Here is a 23,802-nt window from a genome sequence, read left to right as displayed (position 1 = left end):
TGAGGAAAGCTTAACGTTTCAGGCAATTGTGGCCTTTCCGGAACATGCTCCTAGTGCAGTGAAGACACCAATACGCTCTACTGATATATTAGCAAGTTTTTGCAAGTTTCCATGAAGTAGAAGGGTTGACGTCAAGAGTGCCCACAAAAATGTGCCCCCTAACAATTAAATCCTCTTTGCCTCTTTGGTTTTTTTGGAATGTTCTTTCAAAATGCTAAGCCTGTATTCTAGAACACTACTTTCAATTACCAGCAGTGATTGTTCCTCAGAATTAGAATGTTCAGTTAAGAATATTCTAATCACGTGTGATCTCACAATTCAACGGATTAGAAGGGTACAAGGTGAACAACATTTACGGTAGCGCTTGGTTGTTAAACAGAGTCAACAAACTGAGGCTGCCCCTTTAAGGGTTAAAGGGAAGGGTGGAATGTGTGCAAGAGGACAGTGGAGGTCTCATGGGGAGGTGCTTTTATAGCACACTGCTAGCAGGGCAGGAAGGAGAGAGGAGAAGGCCTGGAGCAGGAAAGAGCAGCGGACAGCCAGGGACACGAGTCCACGCGCTTCAGTCCAGCGCAGGTGAGCCCGCCTCTCCTGATCAGGGTCATATATGGACATGCGCTGCTTTAACTCTTTAGGTGCCTGTGCAACGCTGAAAATGCTCCCGCGGCTGCCTGAGAATTTGGGACTAAATGTTACAAACCGAAACACGCAATCAACGCTTAAGAATTTTGCTCTGAATGTTGTGTAGAATTAAAATGATGAGTAACCTGCAGGGTTTTAATGGCCTGAAGGCTTAAAGCATTTAAAAATAATTTGATTCAGCTCCTCAGACACCTGGCGAAGATTTTCCATTAGAGGGAACAGCAGGAGGGAATATGTAAAGACAAGGTCTGTGTCATTTGGGGGGGGGGGAGAGAGGGTGGGGGGTTAGTGCTTTAATGATGAGGAGGCCATATTGTTGGATCCACAGTGAACTGAATATTTAAGTGTTCATCAAATATTTCCTTCCGGTTGAAACCAGGTCTCCAAACCAACTTGGTTTTACCTAATAACAATCTACCCAACATTCCTTCATGCAATATAGGTAATAACAAAAATGAAACATTTAATTACAGGAGGCACACTAAGAACAGTGCTGTACGTCGTCTGCGAAGTGTTTTAAGAAAACATGCACTGTCTTCCAAAAGCCCCTAAGCCAAACCCACAGGCAGTCTGTATCTACAGACCAAGGCATGAGTATGTACTGCCAGTTAAAACATCACCATGTCAAGACCCTCTTGGGACTACATCTCCCAGACTCCCTGCTGTGATGATGCATCGTGCCTGCTAACACACTGTCCTTCATGCCTTCATGCTTCACTTTCAAATGTTAGTGTCCTGTAGAGGGAGATGGGCTGCAGCCAAGGAAATACAAACAACACCCAATTTAGGAACGGCAAATGACTTTTTTTATTTATAGTTTTTTCCAAAAAACAAAACTGTATGTGACCCCGTATGAAATATTTATGCATAGAAAATAAAAGCCCATGATTTTCTGTAATGTTTTTGTATGCTAATTTAAATCCTGATATTCTGCTTTTATAAATAAAAAATGTACAAAAGGAAAAAAAAATAAACCTTTGGACGGTCTGGGTCTGACTTTAAATTCACCACAAACAGAGGAAATCATTTGGCATCAAAGATGAACTGAACCAAGCAGAAGTCTTCTTCACCCTTCAGTGAAATACAAATAAATGGTTTTTCAGTGTGTGCGTGTGTGTGTGAGTGTGCATGAGTGCATGTGTGTGTGTTTGTGTGTGAGAGAGTATGTTTGTGTGTGTGTGTGTGTGTGTGTGTGTGTGTATGTGCGTGCATGTTAGCGTGCGTATGAGTATGTGTATATATATATATTATGCAAATATATCTTGCGTCCATAAAATAAAAGATAAAACAATGCATTGTAGAGTATGGATACAAACTGAATATGCAAGGCAAACGGAAGAGCAAAAAAAAAAAAAAAAAAACTTGCGAAAAAAATGACAAATGTGCATACAATTTGACATAAACACTTACAAAATGAGTGCCCAAAAACAAACAATTCCATTCTCATTCTAATATTCCCTGACGACAGAGAGGCAGGGCACAGTTGTGCACTATTCACATCCCCATGCATTCAAGTACAGGTCTTCCAACTGGCTCCAAAAATGTCACATTACGAACTGAATCAGGTCACCACCCGCTGCCCACCCGCAGCCAGCGCTAAGGTCTTGCAGTGGAAATCAGGCTAAGAAGTGCAGCAATGGTAACGAGTAACAGGCTAGAACGGAAAAACCCAGACGACTGGCGGACGCGTGAAGGACACGCAGTCACCAACAGAGGGCGCCAGAGAGGCGAGTACGGAAACAAGCTCCTGCGACAAGATGAGGACGGATGTCATCTTTGGAAACACTGGTGTGGCTTCACCTCAGGTCTGTCAGCTGCGAGTACTGTACTGTGTATGCATATATTACAGGTTCGGTGACGGGTGACATCAGGGTGCAGAGTCTGATGAGTGGACAGTTAACTGCCCAGTCAGAAAAACCTCCCTTAAAACGGCGACTACTTGCGCAAGGGCAAAGACTACCATGCTTGGCCTAGCTGTTCTTTTGAGTCTCGCCTCCACGTCTCAGCAGTCTCTTCAGCTCCCCAAAAACAGGACGACCGCCCCACACACTTGATCAACTTCACGACATTCAAGCTCATGCTTTTAAAGGGGAAACAACACAACACATAACCATGCAGCCAGAGAAAGGAGTTTCCAAGCCATGACTCTTTCCTGGTCTCTCTCTCTCTCTCCTTCTCCCCCCTCCCCTCTCTCTTTCTTTCTGACCCCTCCTCCCTCCCTCCCCTCCCCATCACCCCAAATCCTTTTTCACTGAACACCAAGTTCCTCCACAACAGTAGGACTGGAATCCATGCAAAAGACTGACTATATATAGGTATAAAAAGGGACTGATCGGGAATAAAAGGCGTGAAGAGCTGTGCTAATCAACCTCTGTGTTTTAACACCCCAAAATCTGATTGCAGTTTGCATACTTTATAGAGGAGCTTTGTGGAAAAATTTGGCCATTCCTCTCCAGCGGCTGTCGGCCATTTTACCCCCCCTGGTGAAGCGCTAGGACTGTCCACAAACGCCTATACTCACCCTCTGCCAAAGCCACAAAAAGAAAATAAAAGATTAAATCTTTACCGCGTGAAACTTTTATCATCTACCGAGGGCATACACCGACACATTGAGTGGAGCACAAGAGTGAACACGACAGAACTGGTCTCTTACTTCCTGTTTAGAACAGGATTCATAACAGCAGAAACATTCATGGTGAGAAAACGTTTGGCGGGAAACACGCACAGAAGTGATCTGAGTGGCTCCAGGGTTGCAGAGCCACAGCCAATCACGGAACAGAATGGTCCTGAGTAGCCAATCGGGCTGGAGTGGAACTAATCTACCGGACAGACGGACAGGTCAGACACGTTACAGCACAGGACTACTCACCGGGAACTACGACTGGCCACGAGAGCGAGGGGGGAAAAGGGTGAAATCTGCCCAGGCCAGGACACACTGGGGTGCAGAAATCTCACTCGGGAGGGGGAAGGGGGCGTTACCCTGTTTTTTTGTATTCTACTGGTCTTTCGACCGACAGGATAGTCAATTCTTAAGTAAATTCACAAAAAGAAAAGGATAGAATGTGTGTTCTTTTGAAAACCAAACAATTCTTAGGGTCATTATACTACCTAAAATAAAATATTTCTCTACCCTCACTCCCACTACATTCCAGCTATTGGCATTTCAGTTTTGTGCAGTTTTTGTTACATCATTTATTTGACTACCTTGATGTTTTTCAATTTTGTGCTAAATGCTGTACAGAGATGCTGTCTCACACACGATCTATAATGTCTCTTAGACATCAAGGACAACAACATGAACACCCACCAGCACAAACAGACCATCACCCACCTCCTAGCCCACCAGTGCCCCCAGATTACCCCTCCCCCCCCACCCTCCCCACCCTCCCCACCCTCCAAAGACAACACCAGTAATATAACAAGGCCCCCCCCCTCAGTATATGTGCACCCTGCTCCCTCTCTTTACACAGTGATGGGGTGTCTCTGACATTTCATAAAAAATCACCTCGGTCAGTGTGCAAAAAATACCCCCCCCCTCCCTATCAAGCAGGACACTTGAGGGAACGGGAGAAGCAAAACAAAAAAGTCACTTTTGTTTCAAAAAGCTACTTGAGGGACTGATCAGAGCCTCGTATCCAGACAACAACGTGGCGGTTACATCAGCTGGGCTGCTATGCAGACCCGGGGAAACCTGTCGTGGCTCAAGGGCCTGGTGCCTGCCAAACAGGCGTTGTCCAGGCAACAACATGCTAATCAAAGCACAAGAAAACCTGAAAAAATAAAAGTAACAAAATCCATTATCTGGACCACTCTGGACTGCTGCTAAGCTTCTGAGAGGGGGGGGAGGGGGGGGAGACTCTACGCTGCAAAAACTGAAGCTTTGGCTATAAAAAATAAAAATTAATTCAAGGACACCTTCACCACTTCCTTTCTGAAGAACCAATACACAAATAAACCTCGTAGAAAATGCTAATTTAGTACGGAAAGGTGAACTTGGCGAGCCTTAAAAAAGACAGGGAGGGGTAAGGGTGGGGGGCAGGCACAGGGGTGAGGGGTTCCATGTTCCAGGCATGTAGGAAGAACATTATTTACAAGCTACAACAGAGCACAAGAAAGGGAATGACATCATATTTCGGAGTCTCTTTTCCAGAGGCGGAGATGGCGAGCAGAGAAAGAGGAGGAGAGCGGGTCTTGGTGTCGTCCGCGGGCGGCGTTCTCCCACCGCGAGCGCTCTGACGTTTGTCTGAAACAGCCGCCCCTCAACCAATCACGCGAGCCGCAGCAAACGCCGCCGCCACTTCCTGTGGGGCAGGATGGGAACGGAAATGGGGGCAAAAAAATGACCAACTAAAAAAATATTTTATATTTTAGGAGATTCCGGGGCAAACCTAAAACTAAAAGTGACACCTCAGTAACAAAGAAACGCGTGTCAAAACACTTTTCTTTTTTTTTAATCCCACATTTTAGTAACTCTAAATGGTCCTCAGAGAGGTTAACATAGTCTAGCTCAAGTGCTTTGAGGAAACAGTGTGCCAACTCTTGATAGCCCTTTCCCGACAACAACTGACCTTAAAAAACAAACAAACACTCATTTCATCAACATTAACATTTACTCTTTACTTTCAGAATCAATTCTGTAGTCTGGACGTGGGAAACAAAATAGCAAAGGTTTCAAAAGAGGCCGACAAAGCCGGCCAAAACTGGATCCTCGTGGACAAGACTTGCACACAGAGCAGGCAGGCCTCCCTGGTAGGCCCCACTAAGAGCTTTGGGCGCTGTTACACCCCTCTACCTCCTCAAAAGCACCAATACTGCTGTAACAGATTCATCCACAGGAACCAGAAGTGACCTAATGACCCAACCCCAAACCTAAAACAGAACACTAAACCAGGACATAAAATCACCACAAACTTTAAATATATATATATATCTATATATACTGCTCAGTGGCGATCAGTGCCACCTAGCCTATCATGCCCCTTTTCTATAAAATGTTAAAAAAATAATAATCCCGAATTAGTTGGAAATGAAAAGCGAGTATGGGGTCATGTGACTGTGGGCAGAGGGGGCGCGGCGTGAGCTGGGCGTGTGGGTGGGAGGAGCTGTTTCAGACACAGGAAGTGAGCGGGCGCGGCACGAGCCAGTCTTCCTCAGCGCACGCTCGTCTTCTCTTTCCCTCCCCTGTATTTGGTGTCAAGTCTTGCCGTCTCGTTTCTGTCTCTCTTCGCTCCTCCTGGTTGGACTCTGCCATTGCGTCCGGTGTTCTAGTCCCTTGCTGGTTACTACATGAACTGCATCTGCAAAGACGAAGACAGTAAAGGCGCAGGTCAATTATCAGACTTCTTTTGCCACACAACAGATTTTTTTTAATTTTTTTTTTAAACATGTTAAAACTAATACAGAATATAACGACTGCTAAGATATTGAAAGATATAAGACCGGAAATAAAAGATAAGGCTTGAAAATTCAAAAGCTTGCTATCTCCAGATACTGCTGCCCAGTATTTCTAAGCTATTTGATTGGCTATAGAATCTCCCAGGGGGAGGGAGGAGTTTACCCGCCTTCTCACTGTGTGAGGTCACTGTCCCCACCTGCTATTTCCTACGAAAGCCCTGTCCCCAATCGACTCCGCGGGCCGACCCAACAGCTCCTCTGCCGCTTCACTTATTCATGTTTATTGCGTCTCCACATGTATTATTGACGCTGTCCTCAATGCCGCGCGTTTCTGTGCTGTGTTTTAAGCAGCTGCAGGACGGGCTGCCCGACGCAGGTCCGTTAAGATGGAAATGGAAACAGCTCGTCTTCCTCCATCTTTCGCCCGGGGACCCCGCTCACGGGACAGGCGTGACGCGTTCTCCTCGCGCTGACGGAGGCTGCAGCAGCAGCAGCAGCGCGTCAGAGCCGCGCGGGAGCGGAGAGTTCTGGAAGCACCCCGGGGCGGGCCCGTGAGAAACGGGGAGCGCCGCGCCGTCAGCAGCGGACGCTCGTAAACCCCGCCGCGCGCGGGTCGTTACCATGGCGCCCGGCTGCAGCGCGGCCGCTCCCTCCCGCCCCGCGGCTCGCGTTAGCACCTCCCCTTTCACCTCCCGCGCAGCGCGCACCTGCGCCTCCTCCACCTCCCTACCCCCGGGCGCCAGTTACACACGCAGGTAAAGCCTTAAGGAAAGCAGGAGGTAAACTGCTGATATTCTCCCCCGCACAGAAAGCACCCCCGAAATGCCCATTACAGAGTAAACATATAATCAAGTCTGACTTCACTGATGGCTGGATTGCATTCAGTCAGTGTTTATTGTAATAATGCAGAATAGGGCTGTTTAAATAATAGCTGAGCTGGGCTTCTGTGGCAACCCCTGTATCATTTTCTTAATACATTTTTTTATATCAAATGTAAGTTTAATGTGGCCAACTGCTTGTATGCTTTATGCATTACGTCCATAATTCCAAGCACTTGGCCATCAATTACCATGTTTACAAAGACGGCTGATTTTCAGCTATCCCCAGAGCAGAGAACTGGTAAACCCTTCAGTGATCTCTTACAGTAACCGATAATACTAATAACGTACAATCATATTAACCCTTTAATGTGCAAGATCACAAATATGTGATTCTTAACTGAACATTCGGATGACGTTGCAATCACTACTGGTAATTGTTAGCAATGGAGTTCTAGAACACTGACTTAGGATTCTGAAAAAAAAGCATTCTAAAAACGGACTCTTCAAAAGGTTAAATAATAGTAACAGTTGTGAATACAAGTGAAACTAGAGATTTTGTTCAAAGCTGGCAGTCACGAGTAGGAATTTTAGGGAGGTCTAAATAGTTATTTGAGCCAGGACAGGTGAGGAGGCAGATTTGGGGTGCAGCGGCAGGGGTGAAAGGGGTACCTGCGCTCCGGGGATGGGGGCGAAGGGGTTGGTGGGTCTGAGAACAGGCTGGTTGTACATCATCGGCTGCGGCGCCATCATCTGGACCCCGCCCATCTGCCCCATCTGAGGCGGAACCTGAGGAGGCGGGAGGAAGAGCGGCTGACAAACTGCCATCAGCGAGATGACGCAAGGCCGCAGGAGAGGCCCGAAACCTGGCAACCCGAGCACTGCGCACCGACAGCAGCTTCCTCACTCCACTGAGAAGCGCTTTTACAGATCACGAGAGGAAATGAGCCATACAAATACCATCTATCTATTACCATTATTATAATTATTCTATCTGAACACAATCCATTACAATTACTATTATAATTATGGTGGTGATGATGATGATTATGATTATTATTATTCAGAAAGAGTCCATTGAGGGGAAGTATGTACATATTGTATAAAGCGGCTGTACAGTTTCATACTGTAGTACTATATACACATTTAAACCAGGGTTTCTCACAGGGGGTGAAGGTCAAAGGTCAAAGGTCAGAGGTCAGAAGCGATGCTCACCATTCCATACACAGGCACTTGAGGTGTCGCTATGGGAAAAGCCATCGGAGCAGGAGCCTGGGGAGGGGGCGGGACGGAGAGAGAAAACAGTGAGGAGGAGGAGGATTGCCTTCATCAAGAAGTCTACTGACCACAGCACGCACCGAGAGGCCGAAGCCAGACTTAAGAGGCCTACTCTTCCTGATAAGACACCGCAAAACTGTGTATCCAGAAAAGATTCAGCAGGAGAATTTAAAAAATCCCAATTTCAATAAGAGAGGTTCACTTTGCATAACTGTTGCCTGGGTTCCTCTGTCCAAGGCCTTCCCACAGGCTTGTGCACAGAGTACCTGGTAGGCAGGCAGACAGTTAGACACAGCCCTGTGAGCCCTAGGCGTGCAGAGAAGTCGGGCGAACTGAAGGTGAATCCCATAGGGTGACATCAGCGATACTGCTGTCAAAGGAGGCTCACACTCAGGACATGCACGAACAGACACGGAATGGCACCCCACCGCCGCAGTGTGCGGCCCGTTTAGGGTCCGCACAGCCGAACTACGCGCGGCACAGCCAAAAAAAAAAAACAAAGAGTCACATGGAAATCTCAAACACGCCAAACAGGAAGGTCGACATTGGATCGGGTGACACTCGACAACTCTCGGGGATCGTAATAGAATGCTTTCTTAACAAGCGAGTACTTACATAACCAGTATAGAACATTCCATTCTGCAGGGTTAGGCAAAAAAAGGAGGGAGAGACAGAGAGAGACAGAGAGAGAGAAAGAGAACAACAAGGGAGGTGAAGAAATCAGAAAAGGACACACACACACACACACAGGATGAGTAAGTGACAACCGCACAGGAAGTTGAGCAAAGGGCAAGACAGCGAGAGAGAGAGAGAGGAAGCCTGGGGTTAGTGACAGAATCAAACGGGGCGAGCGAGAGCCAGCCCCGTACGCACAGCGCCGAAGCAGCAAGGTCAGTATTCAAGGCGCCGCCGCTGCTGCTGCTGCTGCAGTTAAAAAGAAAAAAACAACCCAAAAAAGTCCTGCCAATTAAGTGACAGGACGGGGAGACATGAAAAGCCACGCGGCCGCGTCCCACGGACCGGCCGCTGGGGCGGGCTTTGAAACGCTGGCTTTGCCTGGCTCCCAGGCAGACACTTCCATCAGGCGCGGGTAATGGACTGAAGCGCGCAGCACGCATTCTAATTAAGGAGCCGTTAGCCGAAACTGCCCTTGGAACGGGTCGAACGAGGTGTTGGGGGTACGCGAATAAACAGGAGACTGGCATGAAGGCAAACATCTGTCAGCTGTACTTTGCAGGCAAAAAGTCTGCGTGTTACAGATTACTACTGGAGTCCGGTCCTGTACAACAACGCTGCAAAAATTTGCATTAATCTGTTTACAGTTCAGGTGTCATTTGGACATATCGACCCCTTATTGGACACAAGACCAACACATGATTGTGCACTTTGGTACGTTGTTTTGCGCACGCGTATGTAACAACTTACTGGTATGTTAGTTAATAGCCTCACGTATGTAGCTTTTTTAGCTATGAAGGTAGCTAACAAGGCTCTGTAGCTGGCTGTATCATCTTAGCAGGTATCTATGCATGCGTGTGCATGGATATGCATGAGTGTGCACACGTGCCTGTGGGTGTGCGCATGCACGTTTTTGTGTGTGTGTGTGTGTGTGTGAGTGTGTGGGCGTGCATGTGTGCACATCTCACCATGTGTGGCACAGGCATAGGCGTGGGGCCCATGGGCCCCGGGTTCCAGGCCGTGGTGGTGCTCATGGTCTTAGACTGCCAGTTGGTGCCTCCGGTCAGCTTCTTCTCGCCCTGCTGGGTCCACTGCATGTCGGGTCTGAACGTGGGCGCACCAAACAACAAAATGCACCACGCAAAGCCCAGAGGCCAATTAACCAAACAACCCAGGCCGACAAGAGCAGGCTACAGCGGCGGATAATATCCACCACTTCAATGTCTCTACATACAGGTACAAAATGGCACACTCATCTTCCACAAGGAAGACACTTACTTTTTGGCTGGTGTTCCCCCAAACTGCAGATCTATGGGAAATTAGAGAGAGAGAGAAATGAGCCCAGAACCCAGAGCCTAGCATTACCCAGGGCTACTCCCTCTCCACTGAACACATTCATTTTAAAAGTCTCATTCAGCTTTTTAGCATACCAGATATACCAACATCCATGCAACACAAACAGATACAATAAAAAGATTAGTCAATTAATAATCAGATTAACAATCATCATCAATCATTGTAGTAACAATAATTTAACAGTAATTATTATCTTTTTCATTTATCTGATCATTCATATAAATACTATTAGTTATCATGACCAGTAATAACACTTGTTAACAATACTGTTCTATTGTAATTGTTATTCTTATTTTTTTATTATAGTCTTCCATTATGTAGATGAATTAGGCAATGCTGTTCTATTGTAATTGTTATTCTTATTTTTTTATTATAGTCTTCCATTATGTAGATGAATTAGGCAATGCTTTGTGTCAATCATCTACGTTGAAACGGCTGATGAAAGCAGCCTGGACGTAGGTCCCTTTGGGAGAAAGCACTGTGTGCTCCTCATTGGAGAGTCGGTCTTCTGGAATGTTCTAGATTAAACTTCTAAATCAGTGTGCTAGAACTCTGTCGCTTTCAGTTACCAGTAGTGATTGTGACATCAGTATTGGAATGTTCAGTCTGGAACATTCTAATCACATATTTGTGATCTCACACCATAAGGGGTTAAGCGTATGCCGCGTGCATGAAGTGAGAGGCGGAAACAGAGGGGACGGCTGAACTCACTGCCCACGAGGTTGGCCAGGGAGGAGTCCAGGTCATTGTCCAGCAGTTTGCTCCCCGAGTGCACAGGCATAGGGGGGGGCTGGCTCTGCACAGGCACCGAGGGCTTCAGCACTTCCCCTAAAGCATCGAAACCTGGGCGGGGGGGAGAGAGGGGAGACCAGGTCATGCACATACTGGAGAAGCTCTGTGAACTAAGGCAGTTAAGCTATAAAGGAAACAATAAGGCTTGGATTCAATCAGCATGTGTCCTTAAATTTGCTTAAGGACAGCAAATAGCAATTAGAAGCAAGAATTGTAAGGATAGCCTACAATTCTTAGAAATGTAAGGATATCTAGGATTGTTCAAAGAAATTATTAAAATAGTTTCTTTTTTAATTAGATAACTCTTTGTACATTCCTACTGACACCCATACATTGCGTTTGTATAGTTGTACAGCAGTATTACTGTTTTTATCAAGTACCAACAAATCCTAGGTGCCCTTGAGAAGTGTTTGTCTTGGCACCGAAAGCTGCCAGTCTTTGGGGAACAGAACCAGACGGCACGGAGATGCTCCAAGCAACTAACAGCAGCCCTGATGTGAGGCATTCGCATGTGTTCGCAACAGCCATGGAGCCTGTACACGCAGGCCCCTCGCAGGTCAGCCATGGAGCCTGTACATGCAGGCCCCTTGCAGGTCAGCCATGGAGCCTGTACATGCAGGCCCCTTGCAGGTCAGCCATGGAGCCTGTACATGCAGGCCCCTTGCAGGTCATCCATGGAGCCTGTACATGCAGGCCCCTTGCAGGTCAGCCATGGAGCCTGTACATGCAGGCCCCTTGCAGGTCAGCCATGGAGCCTGTACACGCAGGCCCCTCGCAGGTCAGCCATGGAGCCTGTACATGCAGGCCCCTCGCAGGTCAGCCATGGAGCCTGTACATGCAGGCCCTTCGCAGGTCAGCCATGGAGCCTGTACATGCAGGCCTGTCGCAGGTCAGCCATGGAGCCTGTACATGCAGGCCCCTTGCAGGTCAGCCATGGCGCCTGTACATGCAGGCCTGTTGCTTACAGCCAGCAGGACAGATGGAGCTGGCGGCAGGGTAGCAGTTCTGCCTGTAAGCGGCTCCTGTCATTCTGCTAATGGCGCGTGGCGGCCCGCTCCCGCCAAATTACACTAGAGGGAGCCGCAGGCCCCACGCAAGGAGGGAGAGGGAGCCCCGCTGGGGCCGAGGGACGGGCGCAGGCCGGGACTCCCGTAAAACTGCCGGCAGCCCCCGCCCCCCCCCCTCCCCCAGTCCGGTAGCCCAGCTGAATGAGACAGGGGCGCGGAAGGAATAATGTTTTCTTAGGAAGCAGCAGCTGGCCGGCTGCTGGACAGTCTGCTGACACAGGCTGCATTCATAAACTCCGGCTTCCTGCTTAGCCAGCAAGAAAAAGCGAAGAAGAATAAAAACAAGCACACTCACCAGTTGGAGGGAGACGGAGGGGCACGGGGGCAGGGGGGGTAGGGGGACACACACCAGGAAGCAGAGGAAGCGATGAAGGGAAGAAAGGAGGGGAAAAGAGAGGAGAGAAAGAGTTAAGAGGCGGGCGACGGGCGACGGGCGGGTTAATTCCAGCCTGGATTCGGAGGGTTTGGGGAGGGGGGCGGGGGGCGGGGGGGCGCGACAGATGGGAGAAAACTGCAGGCCGTTAAAAGCCACCCGAGCAGCAGCAGCCCCGCTGGAATATGACGGCCCTGACAGGAGGCCGCGCCGACACCCGAGGCCCCGGAAAACAAAAAGCAAACTGCCGGCCTGCCCGTCCGTCGCCGGGGGAACAGAAAAAGGCTTTTCTTTTTCTCTCTCCTCTTTTTAAAACAAACATTTCTGACTAAATGGAAACGGACAGCGGCAGAAGCGGAGTTGTAGTCGCAACAGCCAGAGAGGTAGCGAGTAAAAGTAACAGTTTGCAGCGACAGCGGAACGCCCAATTAGGTGAGGATGGCATCTTGAGTAGGCGCAAAAGGGCAATTTGGTCTATTTTTGAGCAAAGTACTTAATAAGCAAGGTGAGACTTATTAGGCTTGATTTATCTTTTTTCTTTTTTTTTTACCAGCTGCTGCAGGCTTCACATCGTTATTGGCAACTTTAGTCCCAAAAACGGCATCGAAATCTACATTCATTGCTGCCAGGGCAGCGGTGTTTGTGGCGTGCTGGGTCTCCAGACCTGGGGGACAGAGCAGGCAACACACCAGTTCACAACAACAGCAGACACGTCACCCGCCCCGATTCACACAGTCACACCTGCCCCACTCCCTCTGGGCCCAGCTCAGATACAGCAGGAGAGCCGCCTAGCAACTCCCCCTGAGTTACTACACAGATATACGCACACACACACACACACACACACACACGCACGCATGCATGCACACACACACACACACACGCACACGCGCACACACGCGCACACACACACACACACACACACACACACCTTCCCCGCTCCCCTGCATTTTCCTACGTTAGTGCTATCAGCATGAGACAACTGGAGCTATCCTGAGCATAGTCTACGCTGGACTGTAGGGGGCGCTGGCCACCCTACAAGCCCACTCTGCCATGCTGGCAACAAAATAGCTCTTCAACAAGACTCCAGCAGCGCCTCACTCAAACCCTCACCACCAACACATCTCACAGTGAGCACAGTGTTTTAGTTCAGACCCTGCCAGTGTGAACAGGGTTTCACACAGAGCCAACGGAGAATTCAGTCAGTTATTTATACTGAAATAATGCTGGCAAACCACTCTGGTGTTCACGGGCTATTTGAAATTACATCAGTTAAAATTCCATCAGGGGTGGAATTTTCTGGCTTTCATTTTGTCTAAACAATGTTGAGCCTTCTCTTTGATGTCCATGGGATACAGAGTTATTTTGCTACAGCGCTATGCACCACAGTTCCCTGTGTCTGCCTGCGGGGGGCGCTGTGGGGGAAGCCTTACCTCCCCAGGCGCTGGTGCCTGCGGTGGATATGGACGGCGTGCTCTGCACCGTGGGGACGAAGGCAGGCTGGAGGTCGAACAGGTCGCTGCTGAGGTTTGGCACGCTGGTGGAGAGGGAGAGAGCCACAGAACACGGTCTGAACACAGTCTGAACACGGTCCGCCTCACGCCGACCACACACGGCCACGCCCGCCTACAGGGACCGCCTCCCCAGAGCGGCAGGCAAAAAAAACGCTCGCAGCATCACTACCGCCCGATAGGTCCGCTGAACCTCACCACGGTCGTACATCGCCCCGAATGACAAATTAGGCGAAGCAGAAACTTTCGGCCAAGAATGTAATCTCGCTGAAGGACGAGGGCGACTCGCAAATGCAGATCCTGTCTACCAATCAGAATGCGAAATTGGTTTGGGTTCGGACGACGGCTTCATTTTGAAAGCATGCATATTTCGCGAGGGCGGCGTGAACCATTCGTCAGGCTAACTTTCGAGAAGACGTCTCAAACATTCCTGCCGTCGGGTTCATAATCCATAACAGTTACGCAACGGTCAGCCTCCTTCAACAGAGGCGGAATTTGATGGAGGGTTTTTAGACCCATAAAAAGGGATTAAAAAATGAACTACAACAAACAAGGAAAACATGGGAGCATAGGTGGAAATGAGGTAAATATAAATCCCACACTGATATCAGGAATTGTTTTCATATACACAGCTATGTTAATGAGTAGGAGAGCTTGCCAGGTCATTGACTGGAGACAAAGAGCCTTGGGGAGCTCGGCTCCAGGATCGACACACTGCTGGATACTCTTCAGTCCAGGGAAATCTAATTCCTGTCCTGGAGGGCTGCAGTATCACTTCAGTGATTCATTTAAATTATCGATTGGCCAAACAGTCCAGACACTTTAAGTCTTAAACTGGCTGCCGGTTGAGAGAACAGCACAGAAACTCCTCCAGTAGTGGCCCAGATCCTCGCTCTATTCTAGAGGTCAAAGACAAGCCTGGATTGCCTGCTCTGGTCACCATAAGCTCTTCTCATCTAAATAAGCCCTTAAAACGTGTATCTGCTGGTAGGGGTAAAAGGCGGAGTGCCTGTTTGGAGGAGTAGGTAAAAGTGGGGTACCTATTGGTGGAGTATGTGAATGCGTGGTACCGATTGGTAGAGTAGGTGAAAGTGAAGCACCTGACGGAATGACAGTGGGGTACCTGTTGGCAGACAGGGTGAAAGCGGGTAGTACCTGTTGGCAGACGGGGGCACGGTGGAGTTGGAGAAGAGGTCCATGGCGGCGCTGTGGCTGTTGGTGCTGCCGACGGACTGGGCGCTGGGGGAGGCCGAGGGCGTCTGAATGCCAATCTCCTTCAAACGCTGGTCCTGCGGGACGGAGCGGGAAAACGGGCGTGTTTGCGTTCGCTTCGTTCCGCTTTCCGAGACGAACCCGCTCACCCAGACAAGCACCTGCGAGAAGCTCACGCCGAGGCCAGATTCTGTTTGCTCACACATTCGCTGGCACATCAGCAAAAGACATTCCCCATGGGGGGGGGGGGGGGGGGGGGGAGGGCAGTGAGCAGGGCTACCCGCTTTCGCCTGCAGGGGGAGACACAGCGCCGAGCAGCCTGGCAGGAGGGGTCTCCAGGGTCTGGCCCCAGGGGTCTGGCCCCTCGGCCTGCCGAGGCCCACAGAGAGAGGGGCTTGGAGGGGCTCCAGACACGGGCGCCAGGTCGGAGCTCCTGGCAGTTAGGCGGTGACGTTACGTAACCAAGGGAGACAACGCGGCAGAGTGCAGGTTTCCATCCCCGACACAGGCGACTGGCTCTATAAACACTCACACGCACCGCGGCCCGTGTTCCTCATCACCCTTTCACACCTACTCAAGACGCCGCGCCCCGACGTGCTTCACCGGCACCATCGTTCAAGAGAACACAATAACGCCAAAGCAATTTACCAAATCAACAAATATGCAAAATAAACAAATTGTACTAAAATTTAGTCTTTTAAAAAACATACTTATTAACATATAAATATCCAATTTAAATAATTAGGATTCAGCAGTCTCGTTCTCACATCAACAGTTCATTTCACTTCCCCTGTAATAACCTGGCTCCCGAGTGCCAAACACAAGGCTTGTGACTGAGAGCAGACATGCTGTATAATTTATCAGGTTTGCACACTTGAGCTTACTCAAGAGCCTGACTAACGCTCAAATGTACCTGCACTACACACAAACATCCATCCAACAAATATTTACCGTGAGAACGTGCCAAAACAAGCCTGGCTGTCCCATAAACATAAGAGAGTCACCAGACATGAGACAACAGAGTTTTGATGTCCCTCCCTCCACTCCCACCCCCTAATTCCAGAGGGTAATCATTGATGGGACGAGGGTAGACGGGGTGAACGTCGTACCTGCACTGCCAGGACTCATGGTCCTCCGGATACAGGGACATCCAAGCCCAGTATTACATACTGCAGTGGAAACCAACCCAGGAGATCTACCATCCAGTAGGTTTTCATTTCAACCCTAATTTGGCACACCTGACTCCACTGATTAGCAGCGCAACAAGATCTCTGGCTGCTGAATGAGGTGTGCTTTGTTCGGGTGAGAGTGAAAACCTCCAGGACGGCTGATCTCCAGGAACAGGGCTGGTTACCACCGACATATCACATTCCCCTTCTTCTCTACCCGAGAGTCTCATCTTCCACAGCAGGAGCACGCACCAGGAACGCGGCGAGAATCGGAACGTTCCAGCCGAAAATCTGCATTGTGTTTGAAGTCTCGCTTCAAAAGATCCAGCCTGCGTGCGCCTGAGCCGTTCAATCATTTCTGGGTGCGGCTCGTTTCCATCGACCGGGAGCACCGCATGACACGACGCCTGTCGTTTCAAATGTTGACGCGAGCTTCGATTTCTTATTAGAACAAATGCTGCCGCGTTGCTTTAATCGTTGGCTCAGGACGAGTGAGCACGGGGGCCAAATCAGCTCCAGCGTGGCATTCAGCCTGTGTTGTGCTCAAACAGATAAAGTGATAAACAAAAGGGAATAAGAAGAAAATAAAACCGCCTTTCTCGTTCCTCTCGAGACGCGTAATCTGCGTTTAAAGCACTGCCTCTTTTGTTTTCGGGCATTTTTGAGAAATGGGAGACAGAATTGGCTGACTGTGAGTGTGAGAGTGCGAGGGTGTAACCAATCCAGCCGGTGCAGTGCACGCGTGTCTCTGTGTGTATGTGCGCAAGTGTGTGTGCCTGTGTGTATGAATGTGTGCATGTACGTGTGTATGTGTGTTCACAAGTGTGTGTGCCTGTGTGTACATGTACGAGTACCTGTGTGTATGCATGTACATGTGCCTGTGTGTATGAATGTGTGCATGTACGTGTGCCTGTGTGTATGTGTGTTCACATGTACGTGTGTCTGTGTGTATGTGCGCAAGTGTGTGTGCCTGTGTGTACATGTACAAGTACCTGTGTGTATGCATGTACATGTGCCTGTGTGTATGAATGTGTGCATGTACATGTGCCTGTGTGTATGAATGTGTGCATGTATGTGTGCCTGTGTGTATGTGTGGTCACGTGTACGTGTGCCTGTGTGTACATGTACGTGTGCCTGTGTGTACGTGTGTGCACATGTACGTGTGCCTGTGTGTATGTGTGGTCACGTGTACGTGTGCCTGTGTGTACGTGTGTGTACATGTACGTGTGCCTGTGTGTACGTGTGTGTGCATGTACGTGTGACTGCGCGTGTATGCGCACATGTGCGTGTCTGTGTGTGTGCATGTACGTGTGCCTGTGTGTACGTGTGTGCACATGTACGTGTGCCTGTGTGTACGTGTGTGCACATGTACGTGTGCCTGTGTGTACGTGTGTGTGCATGTACGTGTGCCTGTGTGTACGTGTGTGTGCATGTACGTGTGACTGCGCGTGTATGCGCACATGTGCGTGTCTGTGTGTGTGCATGTACGTGTGCCTGTGTGTACGTGTGTGCACATGTACGTGTGCCTGTGTGTACGTGTGTGTGCATGTACGTGTGCCTGTGTGTACGTGTGTGTGCATGTACGTGTGCCTGTGTGTACGTGTGTGTGCATGTACGTGTGCCTGTGTGTACGTGTGTGTGCATGTACGTGTGCCTGTGTGTACGTGTGTGCACATGTATGTGTGACTGCGCGTGTATGCGCACGTGTGCCTGTGTGTGTGCATGCACGCGTGCGTCTCTCCCACCTTGAGGGACTGCAGCCGGGCCTGCTCCTCCTCCAGGGCCTGCTGCTTCTCCTTCTCGTCCATGCGGCTGAAGGACATGCCCGTGTTGGACAGCGAGGACACGGCGTTGGACAGGGTGCTGGCCCTACGGGGCGGACAGCACAGGAGCTCACACCCAAAAACACTACTCACCCGGCCCCCACCCCCACACCACAGGCACTGTAACCAAGCAACCGCGCATTCAGAATAAGGTCTGGGGCAACGGGCTGTGCTGCACGCTAACGTAGCAAAACAAATAGCAATGTGTGAGGGCACTACAATATACAGAGAACCATAAAGCCCATTAGCAGTAATACATTCACACAGATGACCATTTCAGCCGGCTGTGCCTAGCTGGCAGCGGAGAGGTGGGGACTAACGCGCTATAAGCTGCTCAGTAATAGCACGCTAGGCTAAAACGCACTGAACCCAGCAGCAGCGTGAGGCAGCCAGGGGCTCCTCAGCCAGCGGCTCCTCACAGTGCCGTACCTGCTGGCCGCAGAGAACTCCTTGGTCTTCTTGCCCTCCAGAGAAGCCAGGTGCTGCTCCAGGGCCTCCAGGAGGCTGCTGGGAGCCTATGGGCATGGGGTAGGGGGAGGGGAGGGGGGAAAGGGGGAGAGGGGCAGGGGTAAGACACCATGCAGCAGAGTACAGACACACACACACACACACACACACGGCAGTGCACAGGCCAACTGACACATTAGCCCGCTCACCCTGCAGGTGTCACACAATGTGTTACACACACACCCCCCTTACCCAAAACAATCATGGTTACATGCCTTGAGTACAGCAGTATTAGCTAAACAGGCTTCTGGGAACATAACCAAAAAGGAAGGGGGGGAAAAAAGGAAATGTGGAGATAAGGAGAGAGGGAGGGGAGGGGAGGGTCTCGCACACGCGCACACACACGAGGCTCAGCTCTCACGCAGCACACGCACAGGCCTGCAATGCGATTGGTTAATGCCGCTGCGCTGCACGGACCGAAGGGAGATTCCCAGACTCATCATATGCTCACACAAATCAAAGGCCTTCTCTTTGTTCCTGTCCACACGAGTGCATACGTGCGTCCGCATAAAACACACGCAATACCAACAGCTGGCTTCGGGCTTCCATTCCCTTTACCTGCTTTCTTTTTTTTTAACTACATTCACTCAATTATAAAACTATATTAAGTTGGACTAAAAGGCAGATACAGTCTAACAGCTTTCAATTTTCATGACAGCACTTGATGAATTGTGAAAGTTATTATATGAATCATATGATTTTTATGATTCATAGTATTGCCAACTCAAGACACCACAGGATCAGAAGAATTTCCGAAAATTCATAAGGGTTGTGACCACGTGGTCCACCCACCTTAAAAATGTGTTGCTTTTATTGTGTTTCCTTTCTATGCTTTACGGTGTGTCTGAATAGATGTATAGTTCATAGTGCACAGGGTAGACAGTAAATGCCTTTAGACTCAAAGCTGGGCGTGTCCAGTTAAACCCTATCAGGACAACTTGGATGCCGGCAAGCAGGTAAACAGCAGCTAAAGATTTCTCGGGTTCCTTAAATTTCTAAAATAGCATCGATACTTTCTTTTTGCTTTCGCAGAGACCTGCAAGAATAACAACTACCAAAAAAAAAAGCAGAAAGAAAAAGAAAAGGGGATTCTTTCCTCAGAAGAAATAAATCATTCAGAGCTCTCCCCACAGCCGTTTTTTTTCCAAAGAGAAAGACTTTGGAGAAATCTGCCGTAAGTCACAGACGGCAGGGAACAGGCCGCTCTCGTGACGCGTCTGCATTTGAAAAGGAGGAAGGAAAGCAGGAACTGCAGTCCCTTTCAGCCGTGCCACACTGCTGATACGGCTCGATTCCAGGCAAAAAGAAAAACACGCACCTCAATAAATAACAATTAGCACCCGATCGCTTCCTACGCGAGTCACGGGGTTTGAGTGGAGGGACGCGGGCCGCGTACGAAGGCCCGGGTTAAAATGCTTATGCAGGCAGCGAGTGCCCATGTTAGTCTGGACGGGGCTGATTTAGGGTCCCGGCCTCCTGAACTGCAGCGAGCCAAGCACCATGTACGTGACCCAGCCCCTACCATGCACAGTCCTTCAGCTGTCTGCAGAGAGACAAAGAGCCCCAATACACCGCCAGCATACCCAGCAGCTACTCCTTCATCCCTACGGCAGTATTTTTGTGCCAAACTTAAGACATGCTCTTTGCAAAATATTATTAAACAATTTCAGTAACGGTTACATAATAAAATATTATACTGAATATGTACTATGTAAATATACTAGATATGTAAATATAAGTTTGTGTACAAATGGGAATGTCATATGTGCATGTGCGTTTGTACTTCAGTAAGTCAAGGATATCAGTCAATTTAAAACAGAATTCTGTGAATGCTGGTGAAAATGCATTTCAAATTTGGGGGGGCGGGGTGGGGGGGGGGGTGGCAAAGAAAGCCTGCCACTGGCGAAGCTGGAAGCCTTAGGAGAAGCTTAGGGGAGGGGGGGAGTGAGAGAGAAAGAGAGGACAGAGAGAGAGAGAGAGAGAGGACAGAGAGAGAGAGAGAGAGAGAGAGGAAAGGGGGAGAGGGAGAGAGGTAGGATAAGGTGAGGGAAAGGGAGAGAGGGAGGGATAGGGAGAAAGAGAGAGGGAGAGAGGGGGAGGTGAAGGCTGTGGGTGAGTAGGGGACGACAGCGTTCCTGAATGAAGCCACACGGAAGAAATGGAGATGAAATGTGCACTGACCTGCGTGAGATCTGGGATGTCACCCTGATCAATCCCAACTTGCTGTGTCACACAGGGGGGCAAAATGGACAACCGAAAACAAACAAACATACAGACAAACAAACAGAACACAAAACAAGGGGGGAGAACAGAAAAAAAACATAACAAAAACCATCATTACTCCATGCAGTGACAGTGGAAAAATAAAAACAGAAAAAGGGATTCTTGCATGCTCACACACACGCACGCACGCACACATACACGCACACAAACGCGCACGCACGCGCGCACACACACACACACGCAGGACTGAAATGGGATTGCACACTTAAATGCCTCAAATGTGTGTAATGTCTGGCATAGGGTGGTAATGCTACTCATGTAACCACAGAGGTGATCATAAAACATTTAACAAAAAATGTTCAGCAAAAGCAGACATCCAAAAAAACAGCATATAAAAGACAAACAAACAGGGAAAATGCATTCTCTGACACCGCGACAATCCTGAGCCCTTAAAGTGGGGCTCATACCCATTCAAATGAGGGTCGCTCCTCCCCTTTCATCCACCGCTAACACAACGCTAGTGAACAAAACACCAATAATATCAGACAAGAAAGGATTTACTGCTTGTCAAAACATGCACGCAGATGGACAGGTAAGATGGTGGAGAGGGGTACTGAGAATCCAAACAGAGGAGCACTGGAGTGAGAGGAAGAGCGGAGTTATACTCAGGAGTTACACTCATCATCATCGCACAGAGAGAGGGAGAAAGGGGGAGAAATGGAGGGAGAGAAAGAGCAGGGAAGTGAGACGGGAGAGGGGGGAGAAGGAAAGTGGGTGTGCTGCGTGGGCGTCCATGAACTCCAAGGCTCTTTATTTTAGGGGAAATGCCGTTGGACGCGGTCTGAAGGCAATAAATGCGGTCTGGAAAGCTTCCAGCTGAGTGGAATCGCGCTCCCTGGACAAGGGTCGTCCGTCCCTATTAGGGGAGATCAGGGCAGGCCAAGGAGCAGCGCCGCTGCCAGCGAGCTAGTCACCCTTTCGAGGGGGGGGGGAACAACAACTCCCAACTGGATTAAAAAAGGAAAAAAACTGCAGACAGAACCCACTTTCAGTTCAGCCAGGTTTATAAAACGAAGATAAGAGAGAAGGCACGCACCCTCCTCCCAGCCTCTCCCTCCCTCCCTCCCACCCCACCCCTCTTTCACACAGGGCGCCAGTGGATGTTTGTGCAGGAAAAGAGGTCATGTCTGATCTCTCAAACACGTCTGTGAAACTGGGAGCACCGGGCACAGAGCCGGCAGCAGGAGGGGGAGGGGCTCCCTGCACCTGGATCCCTGCCTCCCTGCCTCCCCTCTGACATCACCGCTGCCATACCCCAGTTAGTCCTTTCTGTGAGCGCCTCCTCTGTACGTAACCATCTCTCAAAACGAGCTTCGTCAGGCGCTTCATCAAGCTACGCAGGAAAATAAACTGAATTTACATTTCAAAAAATCTAACGAGATGAAAACGGACAAAAACGCAACACGCAAAGAAACTGTAATCTTGACTTGTCTGGGTAATAAGTAACCACATGAAAGTTCATGAAAGTTCAGGTGATGTCACAGTGTCCCAGTGTTACTACGTGCTGAGGTATTTATGTGCCAGAACAGCACAGCATGTCGGACAGCAAGAGTTTTCAAACACTAGGGGAGGTTACAGAGGAATTATGTCAAGAGTCATGGAACTCTCTTAGCAACAAGCGATTAAAGGGGCTAAAGAATGCAATTAGATTTGAAAACAATTAGAAAACTGTCTTCCATAAGGGATGTAAAGTTAATACTAGCTGTGACATAAATACTACAAAGCCAGGACAATAAATACTAGGCTGGTTAGGTAATTTACTAGCAAGCCATTTTCATTTTGAATGCATTTTCAAATGATGCAATACTTTGCTCAACTTCGGTTCATCTGGTTTTCTGCTAAGCAATCTGAGCAAACTCATCTCATTAATCAGTAATAAAAAAAATCATTTGCTACTAGTCAAAACAGTCATCACACCATTAGCAAATATATGCCCCCTTGTTCCTGCAACCAGCAACCTGGAGCTTAGTGACCCAAACGTCTATCTTCTTCCATAGAAGGCCCCCATTATAAAGCAGCCCAAAGGACTGAGGTTAAACTGAAAAATCAGCTCGTCAGTTCCGGGTTCAGTTCAGTTCTGGTTCTGGTCCCTGTCTGGGTGAACAGGGCTGGACCAGGCTGGTCCCAGAATGGAAGCATCAGCCCGGGCCCAGGTGACGGGGCTAAGGGTTCTGGTGAGGCGGTTAGGAGGTGAAAAGGTGAACTTTGGGCTGGGAAAGGAGTGTGTGCAAACCTGTGGTGACAGTGTCTCAACAGACTTTCATCATTCTGACCCAATCCTTCCCCTTCCCCAGTACCAAAAAAAGGAGAAACTCTACCTCGGCCACTTTCAGGAACTCTGACAACTTGGTCATCCTGTACAGAAATTTCTTGTAAATGTCCAGAGCGTCTTTGCACTGGTTCTTCTTCATATCAAAATATTTCTCTGAAAGGGAAAAAAAACAGGGATACCATTCAAACTGAAAACCATAATTTAAGCTTTAAAGAGCCTCCATGCAGGCTTATTTCTATACAGTGACTGCCTGGGAAGCACTTTCTGTTAGGAGGTCACAATTGTATGGGAAAGCTACCAGCAGCCAGGGACCGCCATTATGTGTCAGCCTGTCATGATGCATTTCCTCCGAGCTTTGATGCCACTCCACTCATTCATAATTTAACTGCCCTTTCGACACACATCTCAAGGATCGACGTCTCGTAAATATGCATGTCTAAGGAACACGCTCGAAGCGCTGGGAAGAACACAGTACGGGTTCGCTCCGGAAAATTCGGCGAGAAAAACACAAGTAATCATGGGTCACGCCGTTGAAAGTGCATGAAAGTGGTGGCGTGTCAGACGCGGAAAATTCTAGAAGCACTTTGTGCGAGTCCTCACGTCGGCTGGAGCAGAAATAAAACGGGCGAG

The 23,802-nt window shown here is 49.1% G+C and overlaps 1 protein-coding gene across 7 annotated transcripts in view; it reads right to left on the bottom strand.

Annotated features, from left to right (window-relative positions):
• Positions 1-4,495: 4,495 nt before the first annotated feature.
• The window catches only part of si:ch211-200p22.4 (phosphatidylinositol-binding clathrin assembly protein), a 36,149-nt gene continuing 16,842 nt past the window's right edge, over positions 4,496-23,802 (bottom strand). The window contains exons 7-20 of one of the 7 annotated variants that reach the window (XM_035407686.1): positions 23,219-23,325; positions 20,799-20,840; positions 18,540-18,625; positions 18,033-18,156; positions 15,062-15,195; positions 13,829-13,932; positions 12,946-13,059; positions 10,875-11,006; positions 10,086-10,116; positions 9,776-9,938; positions 8,748-8,771; positions 8,070-8,126; positions 7,527-7,643; positions 4,496-5,939 (exon numbers count right to left, since the gene is read on the bottom strand). In XM_035407686.1, coding sequence (XP_035263577.1) covers positions 5,925-5,939; positions 7,527-7,643; positions 8,070-8,126; positions 8,748-8,771; positions 9,776-9,938; positions 10,086-10,116; positions 10,875-11,006; positions 12,946-13,059; positions 13,829-13,932; positions 15,062-15,195; positions 18,033-18,156; positions 18,540-18,625; positions 20,799-20,840; positions 23,219-23,325 — 1,250 coding nt within the window. In that variant the 3' untranslated portion in view covers positions 4,496-5,924. The remainder of the gene's footprint in view (positions 5,940-7,526; positions 7,644-8,069; positions 8,127-8,747; positions 8,772-9,775; positions 9,939-10,085; positions 10,117-10,874; positions 11,007-12,945; positions 13,060-13,828; positions 13,933-15,061; positions 15,196-18,032; positions 18,157-18,539; positions 18,626-20,798; positions 20,841-23,218; positions 23,326-23,802) is intronic. The other 6 variants (XM_035407688.1, XM_035407691.1, XM_035407692.1 and 3 more) reach the window with 6 other exon arrangements.

This window comes from Anguilla anguilla, chromosome 3 (assembly GCF_013347855.1).
Source record: "Anguilla anguilla isolate fAngAng1 chromosome 3, fAngAng1.pri, whole genome shotgun sequence".
NCBI lineage: Eukaryota > Metazoa > Chordata > Actinopteri > Anguilliformes > Anguillidae > Anguilla > Anguilla anguilla.
Note: the sequence above shows the minus strand (reverse complement) of the source record. Positions and strands in the feature narration are given on the sequence as shown.